The sequence below is a fragment of the Protopterus annectens genome, chromosome 2.part1 (assembly GCF_019279795.1).
Source record: "Protopterus annectens isolate FY-2018-M chromosome 2.part1, PAN1.0, whole genome shotgun sequence".
In the NCBI taxonomy this organism is placed as follows: domain Eukaryota; kingdom Metazoa; phylum Chordata; order Ceratodontiformes; family Protopteridae; genus Protopterus; species Protopterus annectens.
In genome coordinates, this window is record NC_056729.1 from 1,199,920,780 (window position 1) to 1,199,939,525 (window position 18,746).

At 42.8% G+C, this 18,746-nt stretch overlaps 1 protein-coding gene across 1 annotated transcript in view; it reads right to left on the reverse strand.

Annotated features, from left to right (window-relative positions):
- SLC16A10 (solute carrier family 16 member 10) overlaps nt 1-16,965 on the reverse strand; it is a 758,083-nt gene extending 741,118 nt beyond the window's left edge. Inside the window, exons 1-2 of the mRNA XM_044062731.1 lie at nt 16,279-16,965; nt 16,171-16,194 (exon numbers count right to left, since the gene is read on the reverse strand). Coding sequence (XP_043918666.1) covers nt 16,171-16,194; nt 16,279-16,618 — 364 coding nt within the window. The 5' untranslated portion in view covers nt 16,619-16,965. The remainder of the gene's footprint in view (nt 1-16,170; nt 16,195-16,278) is intronic.
- Between the last annotated feature and the right edge of the window lie 1,781 nt (nt 16,966-18,746).

Below are 18,746 nucleotides of genomic sequence, written 5' to 3' on the forward strand. Positions count from 1 at the left end.
CCTAGACTCCTCAAGTGAGCAGTCACTACTGCCAAGCATTTGGTGAACACCCTGGGGGCTGTGGTGAGACCAAAGGGCAGCGCACGAAACTGAAAATGACTGCTTCCTAGGCTGAAGCACAAGTGTCTCCTGGACGTTTGATGTATTTTGATATGGTAATACGCGTCCTTGAGGTCTATGGAGCACATCCAAACACCTTTCTCCAACAGCGGGAGAATGGTTTGTAAAGTGACCATTTGGAACTTGGACTTCTTGACTGAACGGTTTAGGTTGCTTAGGTCCAAAATGGGCCTCAAGTCCCCGGTCTTTTTTGGCACTAAAAAGAATCTTGAGTAAGTCCCTAATCCGATCTGGTCTGCGGGGACCGGTTGGATGGCTCCTTTTTGCAGCAGTTTTGAAATTTCTATGGCTGCGGTATCCCGTTGACTGGGTGGCGGGTCCGGGATTCTTTTGGACTGAGGGGGGGGACAACAGAATGGGATGGTGTAACCTCCGGCGATAATTCGAAGCACCCATCGGTCCTGAGTGATCCTTTTCCAGGCATTTAGGTGCTTCGAAAAACGACCCCCGACTGGCTCCGGAGCAGCACAGCCGGGCAATCCCTCAGGGACTATGAAAAGTTGAGGAGCCACGAAAGGACTCGCGGTCTCCAGTGTTGCGGGGGCCTCTGCCGCCTCTGGGACAGCGTCTTCCTGATGAATTTCCCCTTCCTCTGCCTCTGGAGGGGGAATCTTCCTGCTGAGAGGGGTAAGACTTCTGCGATCTCCGGAACCACATCTTCCCTCCTCTTTTAGCCTTGGAATAAGGCCGAAAGGGAGTGGAAAATCGTGCCCCTACGGCAGTCAGAGTCTTACCCTCCTGTTCACAGCGGGTAAGTGTGTCTTTCACCTTGGGCCCAAACAGGGAGGACCCATCAAATGGGGCGTCAGCGAATGAAGACTTGAAGGCCTCCGCAAAATGACACAGGCGAAGCCAGGCTTGTCTCCGTAGTGCAATGCCTGTACCCGCTGCTCTACTCGCCCCCTCGGCCGCATACGAGATGAGCCTCATGGACGAGTTCGAGATGGACGACATCGTAGCCAGCTGAGATCCAACCGTCTGGGCCAGCTCCTCAGGCAGGTTACCTAAGAGGGTATCGGATAGCTCCTTAATCAGATCCCTCTGGAATCTCGTAAAGTGCGTTAGGTAGTTCAGAGACCTCAAAGTAAAGGCCGCTGAACTAAGGGTGCGCTGCCGTGCGATCCATGCTCCTAGACTCCTTATTAGGAGGATGGACGGACGTAGAAGCCTCTGCTACATCCTGCTGTGTAGCAGATGCCACCACCATAGCATCCACAGCCACACCTTTCGTGAGGAACTCTCTATCTAGGGGTGCTGAAAGAAATTTATTTGGACGAGCGGGCACCGGTTCCACAGAGTCCGGGTGTTCCCACGCCTTGACAGATCAAATCCAAGAGCTCGTCGAGGCGGAGACACCCAGGAGGCAGAGGGCTGAGCCCCGAAGGCCTTCAGGAACACCGACTCATCAGCAGAGGGAGGTTTGGACTGCCAGCCGCCTCGTTGTTTTAGGGCTTCAAGGATGTCTGCAAAGGAGACATCATCCGAGGACGACTTGGGGGACCCCTCTGCATCATCGAGATCGGTGTCAGATGTCAAAGACTCGTCAGGGGAGTCAACGTGCTTCCTCTTGCACGTTTTTTTCCTGGGAGGTTCATCCGAAGAGGCTTCAGAAGGACCTCCAGGAGGAGGAGAAACCCCAGTGGGGGTAACCTGAGGCCCAGGGGCTCCGCTGTCTGCTGACAGGGGAACTGCTAACGACCCAGTCTCCAAGAGTAGGGAAGGAAACCGTGGAGATAGCCAAAGAAGATTTGGCTAGAGCACTCCTCATTGCCCTGAAGGCGGGACCACCAGAATCCTGGGAAGGTCCCACCTCCATGGCCACGACAGTAGACGGTACTCCTGCCGCCAACGCACCAAGAGGAAGACTTGGGACCGAAGGCATCAATCCCGAAGCCTCCCCCCCAGGGCCGAAGGAAGAAGTCCGTGCACTGAACTCCGACCCAGGAGCTGGAGTCGGAGCAAGGGTCGGGTCTGACCCTAACACCTCCACTGGTTCCACCAACACCCGCTCCAACGGTGCCGAAGCTGTTGGAGGAGGAAGAACTGTAAGGGAGTGGACCATCGGCTCCGAAGCCAAATGGGCTGGAGCCGAAACCATCTTTTGGAACACCGGAGACTGGAAGAGTCGAAGGAGTACCCTGTCGATGTCCGAATCAGACATCCTGGAAGATCTCGAGGATACCGATCGGGCCCGAACCGATTTCTCCATCGGCTCCAAAGGGCCTGGGGACCGGCTCCGAAAGGATTCCACTATTATCGGCTCCGAGGAAGCCTTCACCGAAATTTCTCTCGGCTCCGATAAAGACTTCGGCTCCGAGGGGGAAGTGTCTGAGCCGATGACCTTATCGGCTCCAATATCAGTGGAGCCGATGAGGATGACCCGCCTCTCGATGCTCCAGACCTCGGCTCCGAAACCAGAGGGGTCGAGGTAGGAGGCATCAAGGCAGACCTTTCTGACCTCGGCTCCGAAGTCCGTGGAGCCGATGGAGAAGTCTGCTTGCCTTTCTTAGCTGTCGGCTCCGACTGACTGGTCGGAGCCGACGCTCTCTTCTTAGAAGAAGGAGAGGAAGATAAAGCCTCCTCAAAAGAAGGCTTGATTAATCCTCTAAGGATTAATTTGTTTTTCCTCTCCTGGAGGACTCGAGAGGAAAATGCATGGCACACACTGCAGGATTCTTGGAGATGTTTGGCGCCAAGACAATACGCATACGAGGAGTGGTCGTCCGTAATGGACATTTTAAACCCACACCTCGTGCACTTCTTAAAACCGGATGGTTTATGTTCCTTAGACATAGTTGTAAAAACAGGAACAACAGTAAACTTTAAACAGCTTAGGATACAGGTACAACAAATATGCCAAAAAATATATAAATACTGAAAGAGAAATTTTACCCTTTTTTTTTTTTTTTTTTTTTTTAACAGTAAGAAAAAAGAAAGAAAGAAAGCAAGGAGGGTCAAGACCCTCTAACTCAAATGGGTACTTGACCCACACACAACCAATAAAGCAGTTAGAACAGGGAAGGCCCCTCTGACTGAAAGGAATCTTCTCTGACAGGAAATTTTAAGTAAAAATCAATAAATCACCAAGAAACACACTCATACACAAATAATAGCTGTTAAAACAGCTTTTGGGTTGAAAAAAAGAAAATTTCTGACAGGAAAAGATACTATTAATATAGTACTTAGCCCAGCCAATGTTGAGACCACATCCAAGCTCTGTAAGCGGCAAACGAGATCTGGGGGATTAGTGGTGGTGCATCCTGGGATAAAGAAAGCTCAGCCAATAAGAGGCCTCGCTCTATAGCATAAGCGTGCCGAGTCGGAGCCGAGGGATCGGCTCCGAACCCATCATTCAGAATGTAGGCGAGATCGGATCACATAACATCTACCTGTTAACTAGTAAATTAAAGAAAAAAGAAATGACAACCTGGATACCCATTTTACAGCACAGCACAGGGATTTTTCTTGATATAACAGAGCTTCTTAAAGGACTAATGATGTTTTCCTTTGTTGTAAAAGACTGAATTCCAGTACAGGTGTGTGGGGCTGCTAATCCCCTTGGTGACAATACATTCTGTAATAATGGTCTTCTGCAAATAAACTGTTTCAATTGACCTAGCCACCCCTTCCTCCCCATCCCACCTTCCACCCCTTTAACTCGTTTATACTTTTCCTCCCTCCTCCCCCTGCCCCTTTCTTTTTATCCTTCTTTACCCTACCATCCTTTTTCCCTCTTCATAGGTGTGTACTAGGCTAATGGCCCTGGGGCCTTTACAAGCCTAGCCATAGGATTACCCTGGCATAGTGCCACTCGACCTTAGTTCCCAGTGCCTCTGTCGAGTAGAGCAACTGGAGTTATGCCGGGGTGAATTTCCTGTTTTCCATCCACTCATCAAGATTTCACTTGAGGGTCAGCGAGGTGCTCAGCTTGACATGTATGGGAAATCTGTTCCATAGCATGGGCAGTCTCTGGGTTATGAATCTATCCCTCCAGCATGTTCTGTTAATTGTGGTAATGAGGTTGAGGTTTCTGGAGCGTGTGGTGTGGAGAGATTGGGATTTCTTTAGATGTAGCATTTCTAACAGAGCTGGGTCAGACATGGCTTTGTAAGTCAAGCAGAGATCGCCTCTAAGTAGGCGATATGAGACAGAGAATAGTTGGAGTATTTTGAGTCTGTCCATATAGGACAAGTGTTTAAGTCCTAGGACCCTCTTTGTGAGGTACTTTTGCGGCCTCTCCAGTTGTTGCAGGTGTCTAGTGAGGTACATGCTAAATGGGGCATCGTACTCGATGACTGGCCTAATGAGGGAAGTGTAGAGGGAGACAATGACCTCTTTCTTCCTGGATGCAAAACCCTTAGTAATGAGATGTGCCACATAGAAGGACTTTCTGACCACAGTGGCAATGTGGTGATCAAAAGAGAGGTTGCTGTCAACCTGTGTTCCCAGATCTCTTATAACACCTTCTGTGTTCAGTGGACTACCATCAATGTGGTAATTCATGGGAACCAGGTTTTTCCCAAAGGGGATGATGACACATTTTTTGGCATTGAACTTAAGGCCATGGTTCTGACACCAGTTGTTGGTCTCAGTGTGTAGGATGTCAACATCACTTGTGGAGTTAATAATAGCTCCCGACTTGCAATTATCTGCGAACTTTGTCAGCCAGAGTCCCTTCATGTTGGCCTGGAATTCAAAGAAGTAGATACCAAATAGGAGAGGACCTAGGACCGAACCCTGTGCGACTCCACTGTGACTAGTCGGCAGTCTGACTTGGAGTCAGCTATTTTCACACTGTGGGTTCTATCTGTGAGCCGGTTTGCAACCCACCTAGTGATATAGCGGTTGATGCCAAGCTTAGTGAGTTTTTCTATGATTCCTGAGCGGGGCATGGTATCAAAAGCCTTGGCCAGATCAAGGTAGGCTGTATGAACCACCTTGCCTTCATCCACAACTCTGGTGACTGACTCAAAGAAGTCGACCAGGTTGAGCAGGCATGATCTACCCTTCACAAAACCAAACTGTGTGGGACCAAGAGTTTGGAGATTCCCTATATCCTTGTTTATTAGGTCCATGATGATGCGTTCCATAGTTTTGCATATCAGGCTTGTCAGGCTAATGGGGCGATAGTTCCCAGGGTCTGTAGTTGCTCCTCCTTTGTGGAGAGGGATGACTGTAGCAGTGTGCCATTCGATAGGGACAAAGCCGGAGGTGAGGCTGTGATTGAACAGGGCACACAGGTGAGGTGCCACTTCACTCTGTAGTTCATGTAGAACACAACCAGGGATATTGTCAGGTCTGATAGAAGCTGTATTCTTGGCCTTGGACAGTGCTGTTTTAACCTGTGCAGCAGTAATACTGGGTGCCTGTCAATCTACTGGTATTATGATTGGTCCTTTGGGGGGGGGGGTAAAGTTGGCACAAAATCTGTTGGCCAGTATTCTGGCAATATCTGTTGGCTCGGTATAGGAGGTATCATTGTGCAGTAGCTCAGAGAAAATTTTCCCTCTCCTAAAGACACAGCTGCCTGATTTATTGAGTCCTAACCACAAATATTAATCTCTCCTATTTCTCGCTCTTCTAATTAGCTGCTAGTCTTACTAATACACATTATTACTATCTTTTAATCTCTTTTTACAAAAGTCTACAAGCAGTCTACCTAAAATTCCTTGTAGACATCCTTTCTAATTATAATAACTTTCTTTTTATGAATACAGTCAGCCTACCAAAAATTGTAATTAGATAAACTAACTGAACTAAACTATTATCTCTGTATTTCTTGTTTGCAAAATTACTGCTATAAATGAAAATCAATAGCCTATATGTCAATAGGGCTACCCTGTAACTTTGTAAGCTATGCACCCGCATGTAAATGCAATGACCACTGTACTTATATTTTGTCAAATGTTTTTACTTTATATTTTGTCAAATGATTTTACTTTGTGGAGCTTTTCTCCACGGGCCTCCTCTGAAAATGATCCAGTCAGACTTTCCTGGTCAACAAATGTCAAATAAATAAATAAAAACTGTTTGAAGTGACAGAAAAGATGTGCTTAGAAAATGAGTAGGGATTTTTTTTGTGTGTGTGTGTGTGTGTGTGTGTGTGTGTGTGTGTGTGTCAGACAAAGAGAGACAGAAGTTCAGTCCAGTGGATGTCCAAAAGCTCCACAAACAGCCAACTTGAATTTTAGAAATGTCCCTGATATTGACACATTTCCCTCTGTCACACAATTTTCAACTGTAATCGGAGAACACTGCAATTAACTTAAAATAAAGAGAAAGCCACAGACAAATGGCAACATTTATGAACATGGCTGACACTGCACAGGCAGTACATAGAAAAGTACTGGGAAAAGGCCAACTTTAGATTCAGAGACAAATGTGCAGTATGGCTGGAGAAGCAGTGTATCAGTGAGCACCCAGCAGGCAACTGCTTCACAGTAGATATGCAGATGCTGCATGCCGAAGCTACCTACTAAATAGGTACTGCACTTCAGTTACAAGGATACACTATCAGAAGGCAGAAGGGATATATATATATATATATATATATATATATATATATAAAATACCCAAATGAAAATATGCCACCTCTTTACACAGTTGTTTTCTTAGCTTATTTGGTGGTACGCTTTTTATTTTTGCATATTTTCTTATGCCTAGTCTGTTAAACTTTCAGCGCTAACTCTAAGCAAACTTAATTCTCTAACACTGTTTAAACTTTTGTGTGGCAAAATGGCACTGTGATTACACCCTCTAAGTTGTAAGGGTGTGAGTTAAACCCTGGTCTCTGAAAGCGGAGTCTACTTTTGTTTAACAACCCACAAGTGTTTCAGTGACCACCATACCTCAGACCATTCTACAGATGTGTATACTATTTTGGCAAGTCTTATGCATGACAATGAAATTTAAAAGGATTTTTCAGGGGGTCTGTGCCTCTGTCTATACCTCTTCTGATGTGGGGATTTTGTCCCATACCCCCAGTCAGAAGTTGCACAAACTTAGAGTAAAAACTAATACATGAGCTATCATGATCTTGGACATAGTATAACTATAACCTACAAACCAGTTCAGATTTTTAACCTTCCTACTAGTTTTGAAGCCTCAACAACATCCTATAAGAAAAAGAATAAATATTGTAGGGGAATCACTTGAGATTCCAGTGTCTCTACACCTAACACTACACTGCTTATTTCAGCAGACACAATTCTTTTATTTAACAATTATCACCTTCCCTTATTAAATGACTGTCTGATTAACCACATTTGCCAGATTCCACAAAGAATTCAAGTTATTCCTATCCTGCCAAGTCTCCCTTGTTGTGTTTCTGTCTTATTCTCTGTCTTATCCCTTAACTATTACATATTAACAACTATATATGTTTCCAGTCACTCTCTTTATCTTTCCTTTACCCACTTCTTGCCTTTGGCTTTTGTTGTAAAGTTTACAGCATCTCCTTATAGATGCTAAGAGTTCTGCTTGTATCAGTTTTTTTTCTCCATTTTACTTTTGTTTTTTGTTACAACCTTTCTGTTAATGGCATTTTTGTTTTATTTTATGCTCACAGTTGTCTTATCTAATGATATAATTTTTATTTTTATACTGATTATTTTTTTGCCAAGCATTTAATGAAATTTTGCAATGGGTTTGTCTTGTAACAGAGATCCTTGTTTCCCATTTGAAATTCTGCCTGGCAACTTTTATTGGGGGGGTGTGGAGGGCAAAGCCCCCCACCTATTTTAATTTAAAATCGGTACTTTTTGTGTTATTTTCTTCTTTTAATGGAAACTGCGCCCCCACCCCCTAACTATATATACCAACTCCAGGGTTGCACGACATTGGGGAGGGGGACAAATCCCAGTTTTATGCCTTGAATACTGTTTTTCGATCAAATGAAATTTCGATCAAATGGGTTTAGGTCAAATGGTCTTTCGATCAAATGAAGTAGACACACACACATTATATATATATATATATATATATATATATATATATATATATATATATATATATGTGTGTGTGTGTGTGTGTGTGTGAAATGTGACTTACTTGTTAACTTGCTTACCTATTTTTTATTTGTATTCATTTACTGGGGTAGTTGAATTGTGCCAAAGCCCATTTGTAGCAGAGAATCCAGGAAACAGGCTCCTTGTAATTAAACTTTTTTTAAGTAGCATAACAATACAAGCATAAAATTGCACATTTGGAAGTATTCTAAGCACCATGTTTAGAATGTTAAAACAAATTTACAAAAGTGAAATCACATTTACATTTTCATATATACAAATCTAAGAAGTAACAATATGGTCTTTTTTTTGAGCGGAGGGGGAAGAGGACACCAAAATGTAACCACAGATGAAAGGATACTTGTGTGCTGGTTCCTGTGAGGGGGCAGCAAGAGCATGTGAAATTGATATGCAGTTGTAAAGATACAAGTACTAGGATTCAAAGTGAGGCATTTCAATTGTTTCAAAGCAAACCCCAACTTATTTAGAATCTTTATAGTTACATTTCTCCAAGTGTTTAGGGATTTTAATGCCTTGGGTGAAATGAATGACATTCTTAAGCCAAGGTACAATTAATAGTCATGAAATTAGTGCTGCTTCAGTCACTGATGTCTGACAGAAGTAGTTTCCTTAGCACTTGTAACATATCCAGAAATGTCATCTTCTGTAGTTCATATTGTTCTACAAGTGCTGTAACTGCACATATATTTACGTATGACACACTGTAAGGCTTCAGATCAGTTATTATTATAACTGAGCTTGATTTCAAAATTCTTTTAGCCAGTTGTCATCAATGACCACTATGCCATTTCTTGAACAGACTTTGTGTACAAAACCATGCAAATTACAATGACTTCAGAATTTTAGATCCATGTTTCATGTGTGTTTGTGTGTATATATATATATATATATATATATATATATATATATATATGTGTGTGTGTGTGTGTGTGTGTTTTGCTCTGCATGTCTGTGTGTTTATCTGATTATTTTGTAATGATAAGCTGAATTGCTTTGAAAAAAGGTTCTGCTGGTGAGATATTGCAAGACTTTTGCACTCTCGGTACAAATAAATTACATACAGATTAGATTTATGAACTCTGAAAATACAGTCTCAGCTTTTCTAGAGCAATTAAACACTATCAGCTACATATATTGCCTTTTATAATACTTTGATAGGTTCATAGGTAGGTACTAGGCTATCGGCCCAAGGGCCTATGCAAGCCTAGCCAACAAGGTTCCCTGGCTTACGCCACACAAGAAAGTTATTTTCCTGTGCCACTGATGAGCAGAGTGGGTTCTGTCAGTGTGCCAGTTGGCAACCCATCTTGTGATTTCCCATCCACTCATCAAGATTTTTCTTGAAGAGTGCTAATGAAGAACTTTGCTTGACATAGATGGGTAGCCTGTTCCAGAGTATGGGAAGTCTCTGGGATAGGAATCTATCCCTCCAGCATGTCCTGTTTATTGTGGTGACAAGGTTTAGGTCCCTAGAGCGTGTAGCTCGGAGGGATTGGGATTTCTTTAGGTGTAGCATGTCCAACAGCTCTGGGTTTGACATAGCTTTATATGTTAGGCAGAGATCACCTCTGAGTAGGCGATATGCTACGGAGTAAAGCTGGCAGTCAGTGTAGGGCATTTGTTTGAGTCCAGTAATCCTCTTTGTGAGGTACTTCTGTGGCCTTTCCAGCTGCCGCAGATGTCTTGTGAGGTACATTCCAAAAGGGGCGTTGTACTCCATAATGGATCTAATGAGTGATGAGTAGGGGGTAACGATGACCTCTTTTTTCCTGGACGAGAACCCTTTTATGATGAGGTGTGTCACGTAGAAGGACTTCCTGACTACTGTGGCAATGTGACTATCAAAGGAGAGACTACTGTCCACCTGGGTCCCAAGGTCTCTTATCACACATTCGGTGTTAAGTAGATTGCTGCCTATGTGGTAGTTCATGGGTACAAAGTTTTTACCAAAGGGGATGACACTGCACTTTTTGGCATTGAGTTTGAGGCCATGGCTCTGACACCAGGCATCTGTCTCATAGAGGCCCTTCTGTAGGATGTTCACATCATTTGGGGACTTGACTATGGCTCCTAGTTTGCAGTCATCTGCGAACTTCGTTAGCCAGAGGCCTTCTGTGTTAGCCTGTACTTCAGAGAAGTAGATACCAAACAGGAGCGGTCCCAGGACGGAACCTTGTGGTACTCCACTTGTCACTGGTTTGAGGTCAGATTTGGAGTCTGCAACTTTTACAGTGTGGGTTCTGTCAGTGAGCCAGTTGGCAACCCATCTTGTGACGTAGGGATTTATGCCTAGTTTATTGAGTTTAGCTACAATTCCAGAATGGGGGATGGTGTAGAAAGCCTTGGCGAGGTCAAGATAGGCTGTGTGAACCACTTTACCCTCATCTACGGTTTTGGTGACTGCCTAAAAGAAGTCGATCAGGTTCAGGAGGCATGATCTGCCTTTCACAAACCCGAACTGGGTGGGATCCAGAGTTTGGAGGTTACCAATGTCTTTGTTTATGAGTTCCATGATGATACGTTCCATGGCTTTGCAGACCAGGCTCGTCAGGCTAATAGATCTATAGTTCCCGGGATCAGTGGTGGCTCCCCCTTTGTGGAGTGAGATAACTGTTGCTGTGCGCCATTCAGTGGGCACAAAGCCTGATGCGAGGCTATTATTGAACATGGTGCTTAAGTGGGGAGCCAGTTCATTCTAAAGTTCGTGTACAATGCAGCCTGGGATGTTGTCCGGTCCCATGGATGCTGTGTTTTTGGCTTTAGAGAGTGCAGCTTTCACCTGCGTAGTTGTGATTACAGGGACTCTGCATTCTTCCTGTATAGATATGGGCCCTTTAGGGGGTGAGGGGGGTAAAGTTAACAGATGATAAAATAAGAGTAAATCACAAAATATTGGCTTAAACAAATGATTTACAATGGAATGCTTAATAAAGTGTTAAAGTTGTACATCTAAAGCTATTCAGAAACAGTATATAAGCAGATGTAATTAGCAACCTTTAGAGTTAAAAAGTTCCTAGTAAGACCATTTTTTTTCCAGATATACTTTGAGGTTGTAGTTGGGTTCTACAGCTGGAAATCCTGAAGTCCAGTTTCCATAATCTAACCATAAATGTTCAGTGTTGCAAGAAGAGTCTTGACAAAAGAATTTTCTTACATTTTTCTGCCTAGTTTGTAGATTACAGTAGTTCTGCTCTTAACAGTATGACATCAGGCTACAGTGCTTCTGTACCTCTAAAGGTACATATACAGCATATGCAATCCTTATATTCTTACTACACAACACACAAATCCAACAATTAAAAAAAAAACTATGAAATCAGAAACAAAAAATACACTGTTCCACCACACCATCTTTTCATAAAGGAAACATGAAATTAAATCTGGGCAACACCACTGTCCAGACAACTACTGCATTCATTAGGTACTATAACATAATTGAATCTGATATGCAAATATTTAAAATCATGAAAATTGCAAGCACCTTTATCAGTTAATCATATGTAACACTACATTTAAAATACAGTGCCACAAGTTGTAAAACTTCAGATTTTCTTGAACGAGTTTAAGAAAGTGCATCTACACTGTTTATTAGGTAGGATCTCAAAAAGTGGGTGTCCGACACGCAGAAAGCATTGTTTGTATAATATCTGAGGATTTATTGAAAAATACTGAACTCAAATTGTCAGGTTACAGGTTACAAAACATCTTGGGGACACAGAAAACATTATGGACCTGTGAACTGTTCTGCTTCATGACAGTGTGAAAATACGAATCAAAGGCTAAGGCATTATAAATGGTTAGCCTGAAGTCAAAGAAGAGACTAAAGAAGCTACAGAACTGCTTCACTTCTGTCAATATGCAAATAAGACAAGATGTCTAATGGTAGGTATAAAAGAGATGGTAACTGAGAGAGGAACTGTAATAAAGAAAAAAGACTTGTGTCCATCCTGAAAGTATTCAATTTTATGTCAAGTGTGTGAGCAACTATGCCAGTTCCAGTACTGATTACAGCCCAGATGACTTAGTTTCAATTAGCATATTGGACATCTTTTGGAGCCATACCCATCCTGGGGGGAGGGGGGGTGGAGAAAGACAGACTGTCACTTTTCCTTGGAGAAGGAGGGGACAGGTGTTTGGCTCATCAAACTGCTTGCCTGGCAGTAGCTTTCATTTGTGGGCACACAGAAATATCACTCACACATGAAAGGCATGGTGGCCCCAAGTGACACAAATTGATTGCTCCCCTGCCCAGATGAGAGGGCTTATGGCCATTATTACAACCTTCCCTGTTACTGAAATGTCACCAAGGGTACAAACAACCACCATGGCTGCCCAAATGATGGACTTACCCTGAATAGAGGAAATCACGTTCCTTTCTGCTACAGAATATATTACTTTCTGGCTCTGAAAGAGTCAAATAGAAAAAGAAGGGGCTGGAGGGCTAGTGGCACTGGTGATGGAAGACAAACAAAATAAATAAGTTGATTAAATAAATACTTGACTGATTGTATTTTTTTCATCCACCTGCACAAGATCTGGCTCCTTCCAGTGATGACATATTTCATGTCCCAACAACCAATTTACATTGCCAGGTCTAAAAATCCATTCCTATCCTGCTTGCTACTTGACAGGCACCCCACTAGCCCACATGACCCTCACCCTTATCTTTTTGGGTGATATACCCGCACAGTAGATCTGTGCAGCCTTTCGGCCTTGGACTGACTGGGCCACATGAGTCACCTGGCCATCAGGCATTTACCAACAAACATCACTAAAAGGGCTGGCTCACACTATTCCTTTTTTGGTAAGGCTATCTTTTTTTTTTTTGAACGAACATCACTTTAGTTATTTTGTGCAGCTTTTGTGTGTAGGACCTCCTTTTTACATCAACTTGGCAAGAATTACCATTCTTGCAAAAGAACAAATCTATAAGCAACATTTCTCTCACCCATAAGCAAGTTCACCATCTGAAAAGGTCAGTAACAGCGTTATAACCTTAGGGTGTTACATATGACAAAATAACCAGTTTATTACCTGCAAAGTAACAACATACAATATACAATTATTTTATTCACGTATTTTATTTGCTGACTGGGACAGTCTGACTGGGCATGTCCACATGCTTTCTTAGTAAGCAAAACTACTCATCATATACACTTCAAGAAAAAAAATCGCTCAAACTTGTTTTCAAACGACTTCACGTTTTCGTCGATAAAAACTGTAAATGAACCATATCACGCAAGCCAGTTTTTGAGTCTCTAAGCATACCTCTCAAGTGTGCCTCATTACGAGGAACGTACCTCATTTAGGGTCTTAAAAGGTTCACGTTCCTCGAAGTTCCTCAAAGTTCCACATTGAAAGACTCTGTCACACATTCAGTGTTAGGAATGTTTTAAGTGAAATCCATTGAAAATAGAAATGAATCATATTAATTCATTAAAATATCTTCTTTATAAGTAAAAACAGCATATTTTAACCATCCACCTTCCCAGTTGAAGCTGTTAGTAAGCCATTAGTATGTGTTCCACATTTTGCCCGTTTGTTCCACATTATGAGGGCTAATGTTTCTCATTTTGGAGATGGAAGGTTGGGAGCTATGCTGTAAATAACAAACATTTCAAACCAGTCACAGTACACAACACATAAGCACTATGCTAAACGGCTATTTGCGTTTACTGGATCAACAAACTCCCCGCAGACCAACTAAGGAACAGTGTTTCCCCTTTTGCCCCAACTTGGTTTGTAACTGGTCAGTCCTCTTAGCCAAGAATAATAGCGTGTTTTCCTCCAGAGCACCACTGAGAGTCAAAGAAACTGCGAGGGCATAACACCCATATCACAGACAGCAAATAAGCATCAGGAAGTAACATATTGGTGACTTCCCTTTGTATCGGTATCGTGCTTTTATTTCCGGAGGAAATTCCTTCTGGCTGTCAGTAGGCAGTTAAGTTTCCTATTTGAACGTACTAGTAAGTTATTCAATGACTTGTTTTCAAAACGCTGAATACTGCAAATACATCTGGAAGCATTTTTATCATATGCTGTGACCGATGGATTAGTAGGTCAATACTGCATCTTTAATGTTGGATGTGCTCGTCACCGAGGCGGTGATACGCGTGTAACTTGTAATGCTGTAATCTTGGCTGCCACCTCGTCAAAATTGCCACGCTATAGTAAAAATATACCAGCTTGTGAGAAAGTAATACTGCCAAGGTTTGAAGACCCTCCCCGCTGTTACATACCTCTTATAGCAAGAAATCTGGACAAAGCCACAAATAATGGGGTGACAAAGGCCCCAAAAATAGGCATACTTTTAAAATATTGCTCTGACAAACGTAGAAAATTAGTAGAATGACAGATTTTACAGTAGCATGAATTTTCCGAAAGATATGAAACTCATATGTCTGCCATTATTTTCTGACTTCAGTCCTCAATGATTTGCCGGAAAATACAATTTTATGAGAAACAAACCAAAAATATGAGACAAAAAAATCTGGCCATTCTGCGAAAATCTGGTCAATTGAGAGGTACGCCGTTGTACTATACAAACTAGCCTGGAAATAGTAGCTACTACAAATTGTAGTCTACAATGACAACAGCATTGCGTTGATAGAGAGCATAGTGTGGATTATCAGGAATGTATAGGGAATTCAGCATTTAAGAATGCAATTAAAAGGCATTCTTAAACTGCACATAGAACCTCTTACCACAAGAATAATGTAGTTTGAATGGAGGCATTAGCCAAGGATGCAGCCAGTCATGCACAATGTAAGCCACGATTTACAAGTCAGTTTAAGACTTTGCATTATTTTGAGGCTTGAGCAACAAGAAGCTAAAGTACGTGTAGTCTCAAGATAAATGAAAAAAAAAGTTATAAGTTTGCTAGTAAATAACTGTGCGTACAATGACTTATAGTTGCTGCATTGGTAGCTCTCCAGAGAGACAGTTACAGTACGCGGATCGTGCACTAAACACATTTTATATGTAAAATGCTGGCTACACCCTGCTGTTATTCACTTTGAAAGTCGCATAATAACTAGCTTCTGCTACTATAAAAACGTGTAATTCAAACTTCGTGAATCGAAGCCTTCCTATATGCCACGAAACTATTCAGAAGATAGTACATTTTTGAGGCAAAAATCAGACAGTGTGTTTATATATGTGCAGTGAAAGAGAGAGTGTGTGTATGCGTGTGTGTGTGTGTGGGGCTTGCAGGGCGGGTAAGTTCAGTTTCACGTATTATACATATTCTCTCTGTCTGCATGCTTCATGTCATGTGTCCAGCCAACTACAACCTGCGAACACATAAGTCAACGTTTTTCCACATTGTGTTGATCATTGTATGATCCAGATAGCTGCAGCTTGAATAATCTGAAAAGTTACTCCTCATCATATATTCCTGTGAAAAGCATTACATAAATACTTCTCAACCTCTTAGAGCAAAAAATCTGGACAAAGCCATAAATAAAAGTGGGACAGAGGTCCAAAAATAGGGACAATTTTTAAATATTGTTCTTACAAACAGAACGTTGATATAGTAAGTTATGCAGTGACGTGAGCATGAAGTCTGAAACTCAAGTGTTTGTCATTGTTTTCGAGTCTTTAATGAGCTACCACCAACTTAGGTTCATAGGTTCCCCACCTGCCTGAATACCACACTTTTCTGAAAAACGGGCCAGTGGGAGGTTGGCATAATGGTCAAGGACAAGGTGTTTACCTTACAGACACAAGGTGCAGGGTTTGATTCTGACATGGGTTAATTGGCTAAACTTAAAATGGCCCACAAGGACAGTTAACCTAGTACTAATCTATGAAACCCATAAAAAATATGCGGCCAAAATCTGGACATTCTGCGAAAATCTCTACAGTTGACAGGTATCATTACAGACCTAGGTAGACTGCTTACCCAATTTGCCACTTTTACCAGGAATCCAACTTTGGACAGCTTTACGCATATTTTACTGCCCACCAATAATATATCCACATACCCAACATCTTCCTTCCCAGACCATCTTAACCTCACCTGTTTTGAACCGGAGCGCCTCATCATGCGTTCCATTGTGGTGTAAATTCGGTACAACCCCATGGGTCTCATTGGCAAGACCTTCTTCATTCACAAATGCGAGCCGACTTGTGTCTGGTCCAAATACTGTCAGCAGAGCAACAAACATGATGCCAAATGCATTCTGGATTCCAAATACTGATCCATTGCACCACATTGAGGAAATCATTACCACCCAGCCCCAGCCACCATCTGGGGGTTCCACAGCTTTTTCTTGCTGAAACTGTTCGATTTCTCTGCAGTGGTCACCATCCTTTTCACTATTTCCTTTGACCATCTGAGATGAATCCCCTGACATCATATCATTGTCACTCACTGGCTTCTGCCCGTCTGAGATCACAGCTGTGGCGGCATCAGTCTTCCCTCCAGTATGGTCCCCGTTTTCTGTAACCTTCTCGCCCTCGGTCATCCTTCAACGATCGAAAAATGCTTTTTATTTACCCTGACAAAGAAGACCAACAGAAGCTTCCCTTTCAGAAAGTGCAACTTCCAGCGAAGAACAGCTATTTCAACTCTGCAGGACCACCACGTTGGCTTTTAGGGTCTCCAACGTGCGGTTAACAGTGTAATAACACTTAAAGTCCTACTGCCAGTTAGTTACCTGTGCAACAACAGCCTTGCTGTAAAGAATCGTTCGTCTTCTAAAGAGCACTTGCAGTAGGACCGCAGCGACTTCAACAAGTGAGCATGGAACCAGCCTCGCTGGTCTCTTAAAGTCTGAATATACTAGCCACCCTCGTTTATTTCTAGGGCCCGAGCATCCGAGGCAACAGTGCAACCCCGGGTGACAGCTGCACAGGCCACCTCTGGGGGCGTGGTTATCGAAGGACCTGCCCGACCTGCTTTTCATTGGACTTTAACATTAAGCGGAAGGAATGAGGTTGCATTTGTGGTAAAGACCTATTATTAATTAAGCACCCCAGTTTTTAAATCGTATACTTATGCTTCTGCCCACTAAAATAATAGCGGCTATTTTTAAAATCCTCTAATAGCGGTGGCATCACACAGTATTGCATTTATAACTCCAAACGCGGCCTGAATAAGCATTTAAAGGGTGATTTAGCTTCCAGGTGTTTAACTTATTTGGATGTTAAAACGCAAATAGTAATCGCAAGAAATTAAGCAGGCACGCAGTGATGCTAAATGGATACTCCTGCTGTATGTTATTTTTTGTATTTTGCTGATGTTGGCGCATAAACCATCGATTAGTGCAGAAAACAGTGGCGGATTAACTTTATACATACATAATATATAATCCACCGCAATCTAGAAAGAACCCATTAGTTATGAATGTAGGGTAGTGTTCTCCAGACGAATGTAATAGCAATAACTAAGTAACATATATAGTAAGGATTTTCTAAAACTGATGAGGATCTCACTCTTGACCTTGCCTAGACTCCAGTAAACCTTCCACGTGGTGGGCCCTTCTTCACTCAGTTCTGTTAAAGAAACCGTACAAACAGCATAGTGCCCTGCATAATGCAGTTAGGATATTATATTTCTTGAGGTGTGTACTAATATGTAAGACCTCTTTTCGCTCTCGGTGTTGTATTTATTGATACCCCGTCCGTTCATAGGTTCATACTAGGCTATCTGCCCAAGGGCATTTATAAGCCTAGCCAGAGTGTGTTTGGCTTTCGCCACCCATTTTAAATGAATTTTGCTATGCCCTTTTTCGAGGTTAGTATACTGTGCCTCTGTCTAACAGTGACACAGAAGTGATACCCGGGGTAAACCTACTATCTCCCATCCACTCATCAAGATTCCTCTTGAAGAGAGTCAACGAGGGACTCTGCCTAACCTGGACTGGGATTTTATTCCAGAGTGAAGGGAGCCTCTGGGTTATGAATCTGTCCCTCCAGCATGTCCTATTTATTTCAGTGCTGAGGTTAAAGTCTCTCGAGTGCGTAGCTCGATGGGATTTGGATTTTCTGAGGTGCAGCATGTCCATTAATTCCGGGTTGGACATGGCTTTATACGTCAGGCACAGATCGCCTCTGAGCAGGCGGTATGCCACTGAGTAGAGCTGGAGTTTCTTTAACCTGGCAGCATATGGCATCTGTTTGAGCCCTTTGATCCTCTTGGTGAGGTACTTTTGGGGTCTTTCCAGTTGCTGCAGGTGTCTGGTAAGGTACATCCCAAAAGGTGCATTGTACACAATTATGGGCCTGATGAGGGATGAGTAAAGAGGCACAATGACCTCCCCTGATCTAGATGTGAATCCCTTCATGATTAGGTGGGCTATATAAAATGTTTTTCTAACCACTTTGGCCACGTGGTTGTCAAATGAGAGATTGCTATCAACTTGGGTCCCCAGGTCCCTAATTACTTCTTCCGTACTTAATGGATTACCACCTATGTGGTAAATTGTGGGCACTTTATTTTTGCCAAAGGGGATGACTATACACTTTTTGGCGTTTAGCTTGAGGCCATGGCTCTGGCACCAGTTGTCTGTTTCTATGAGGCCCTTTTGTAGGAGGCTTGTGTCGGCTGGAGAGTCTATTATAGCACCCGGTTTGCAGTCATCTGCGAACTTG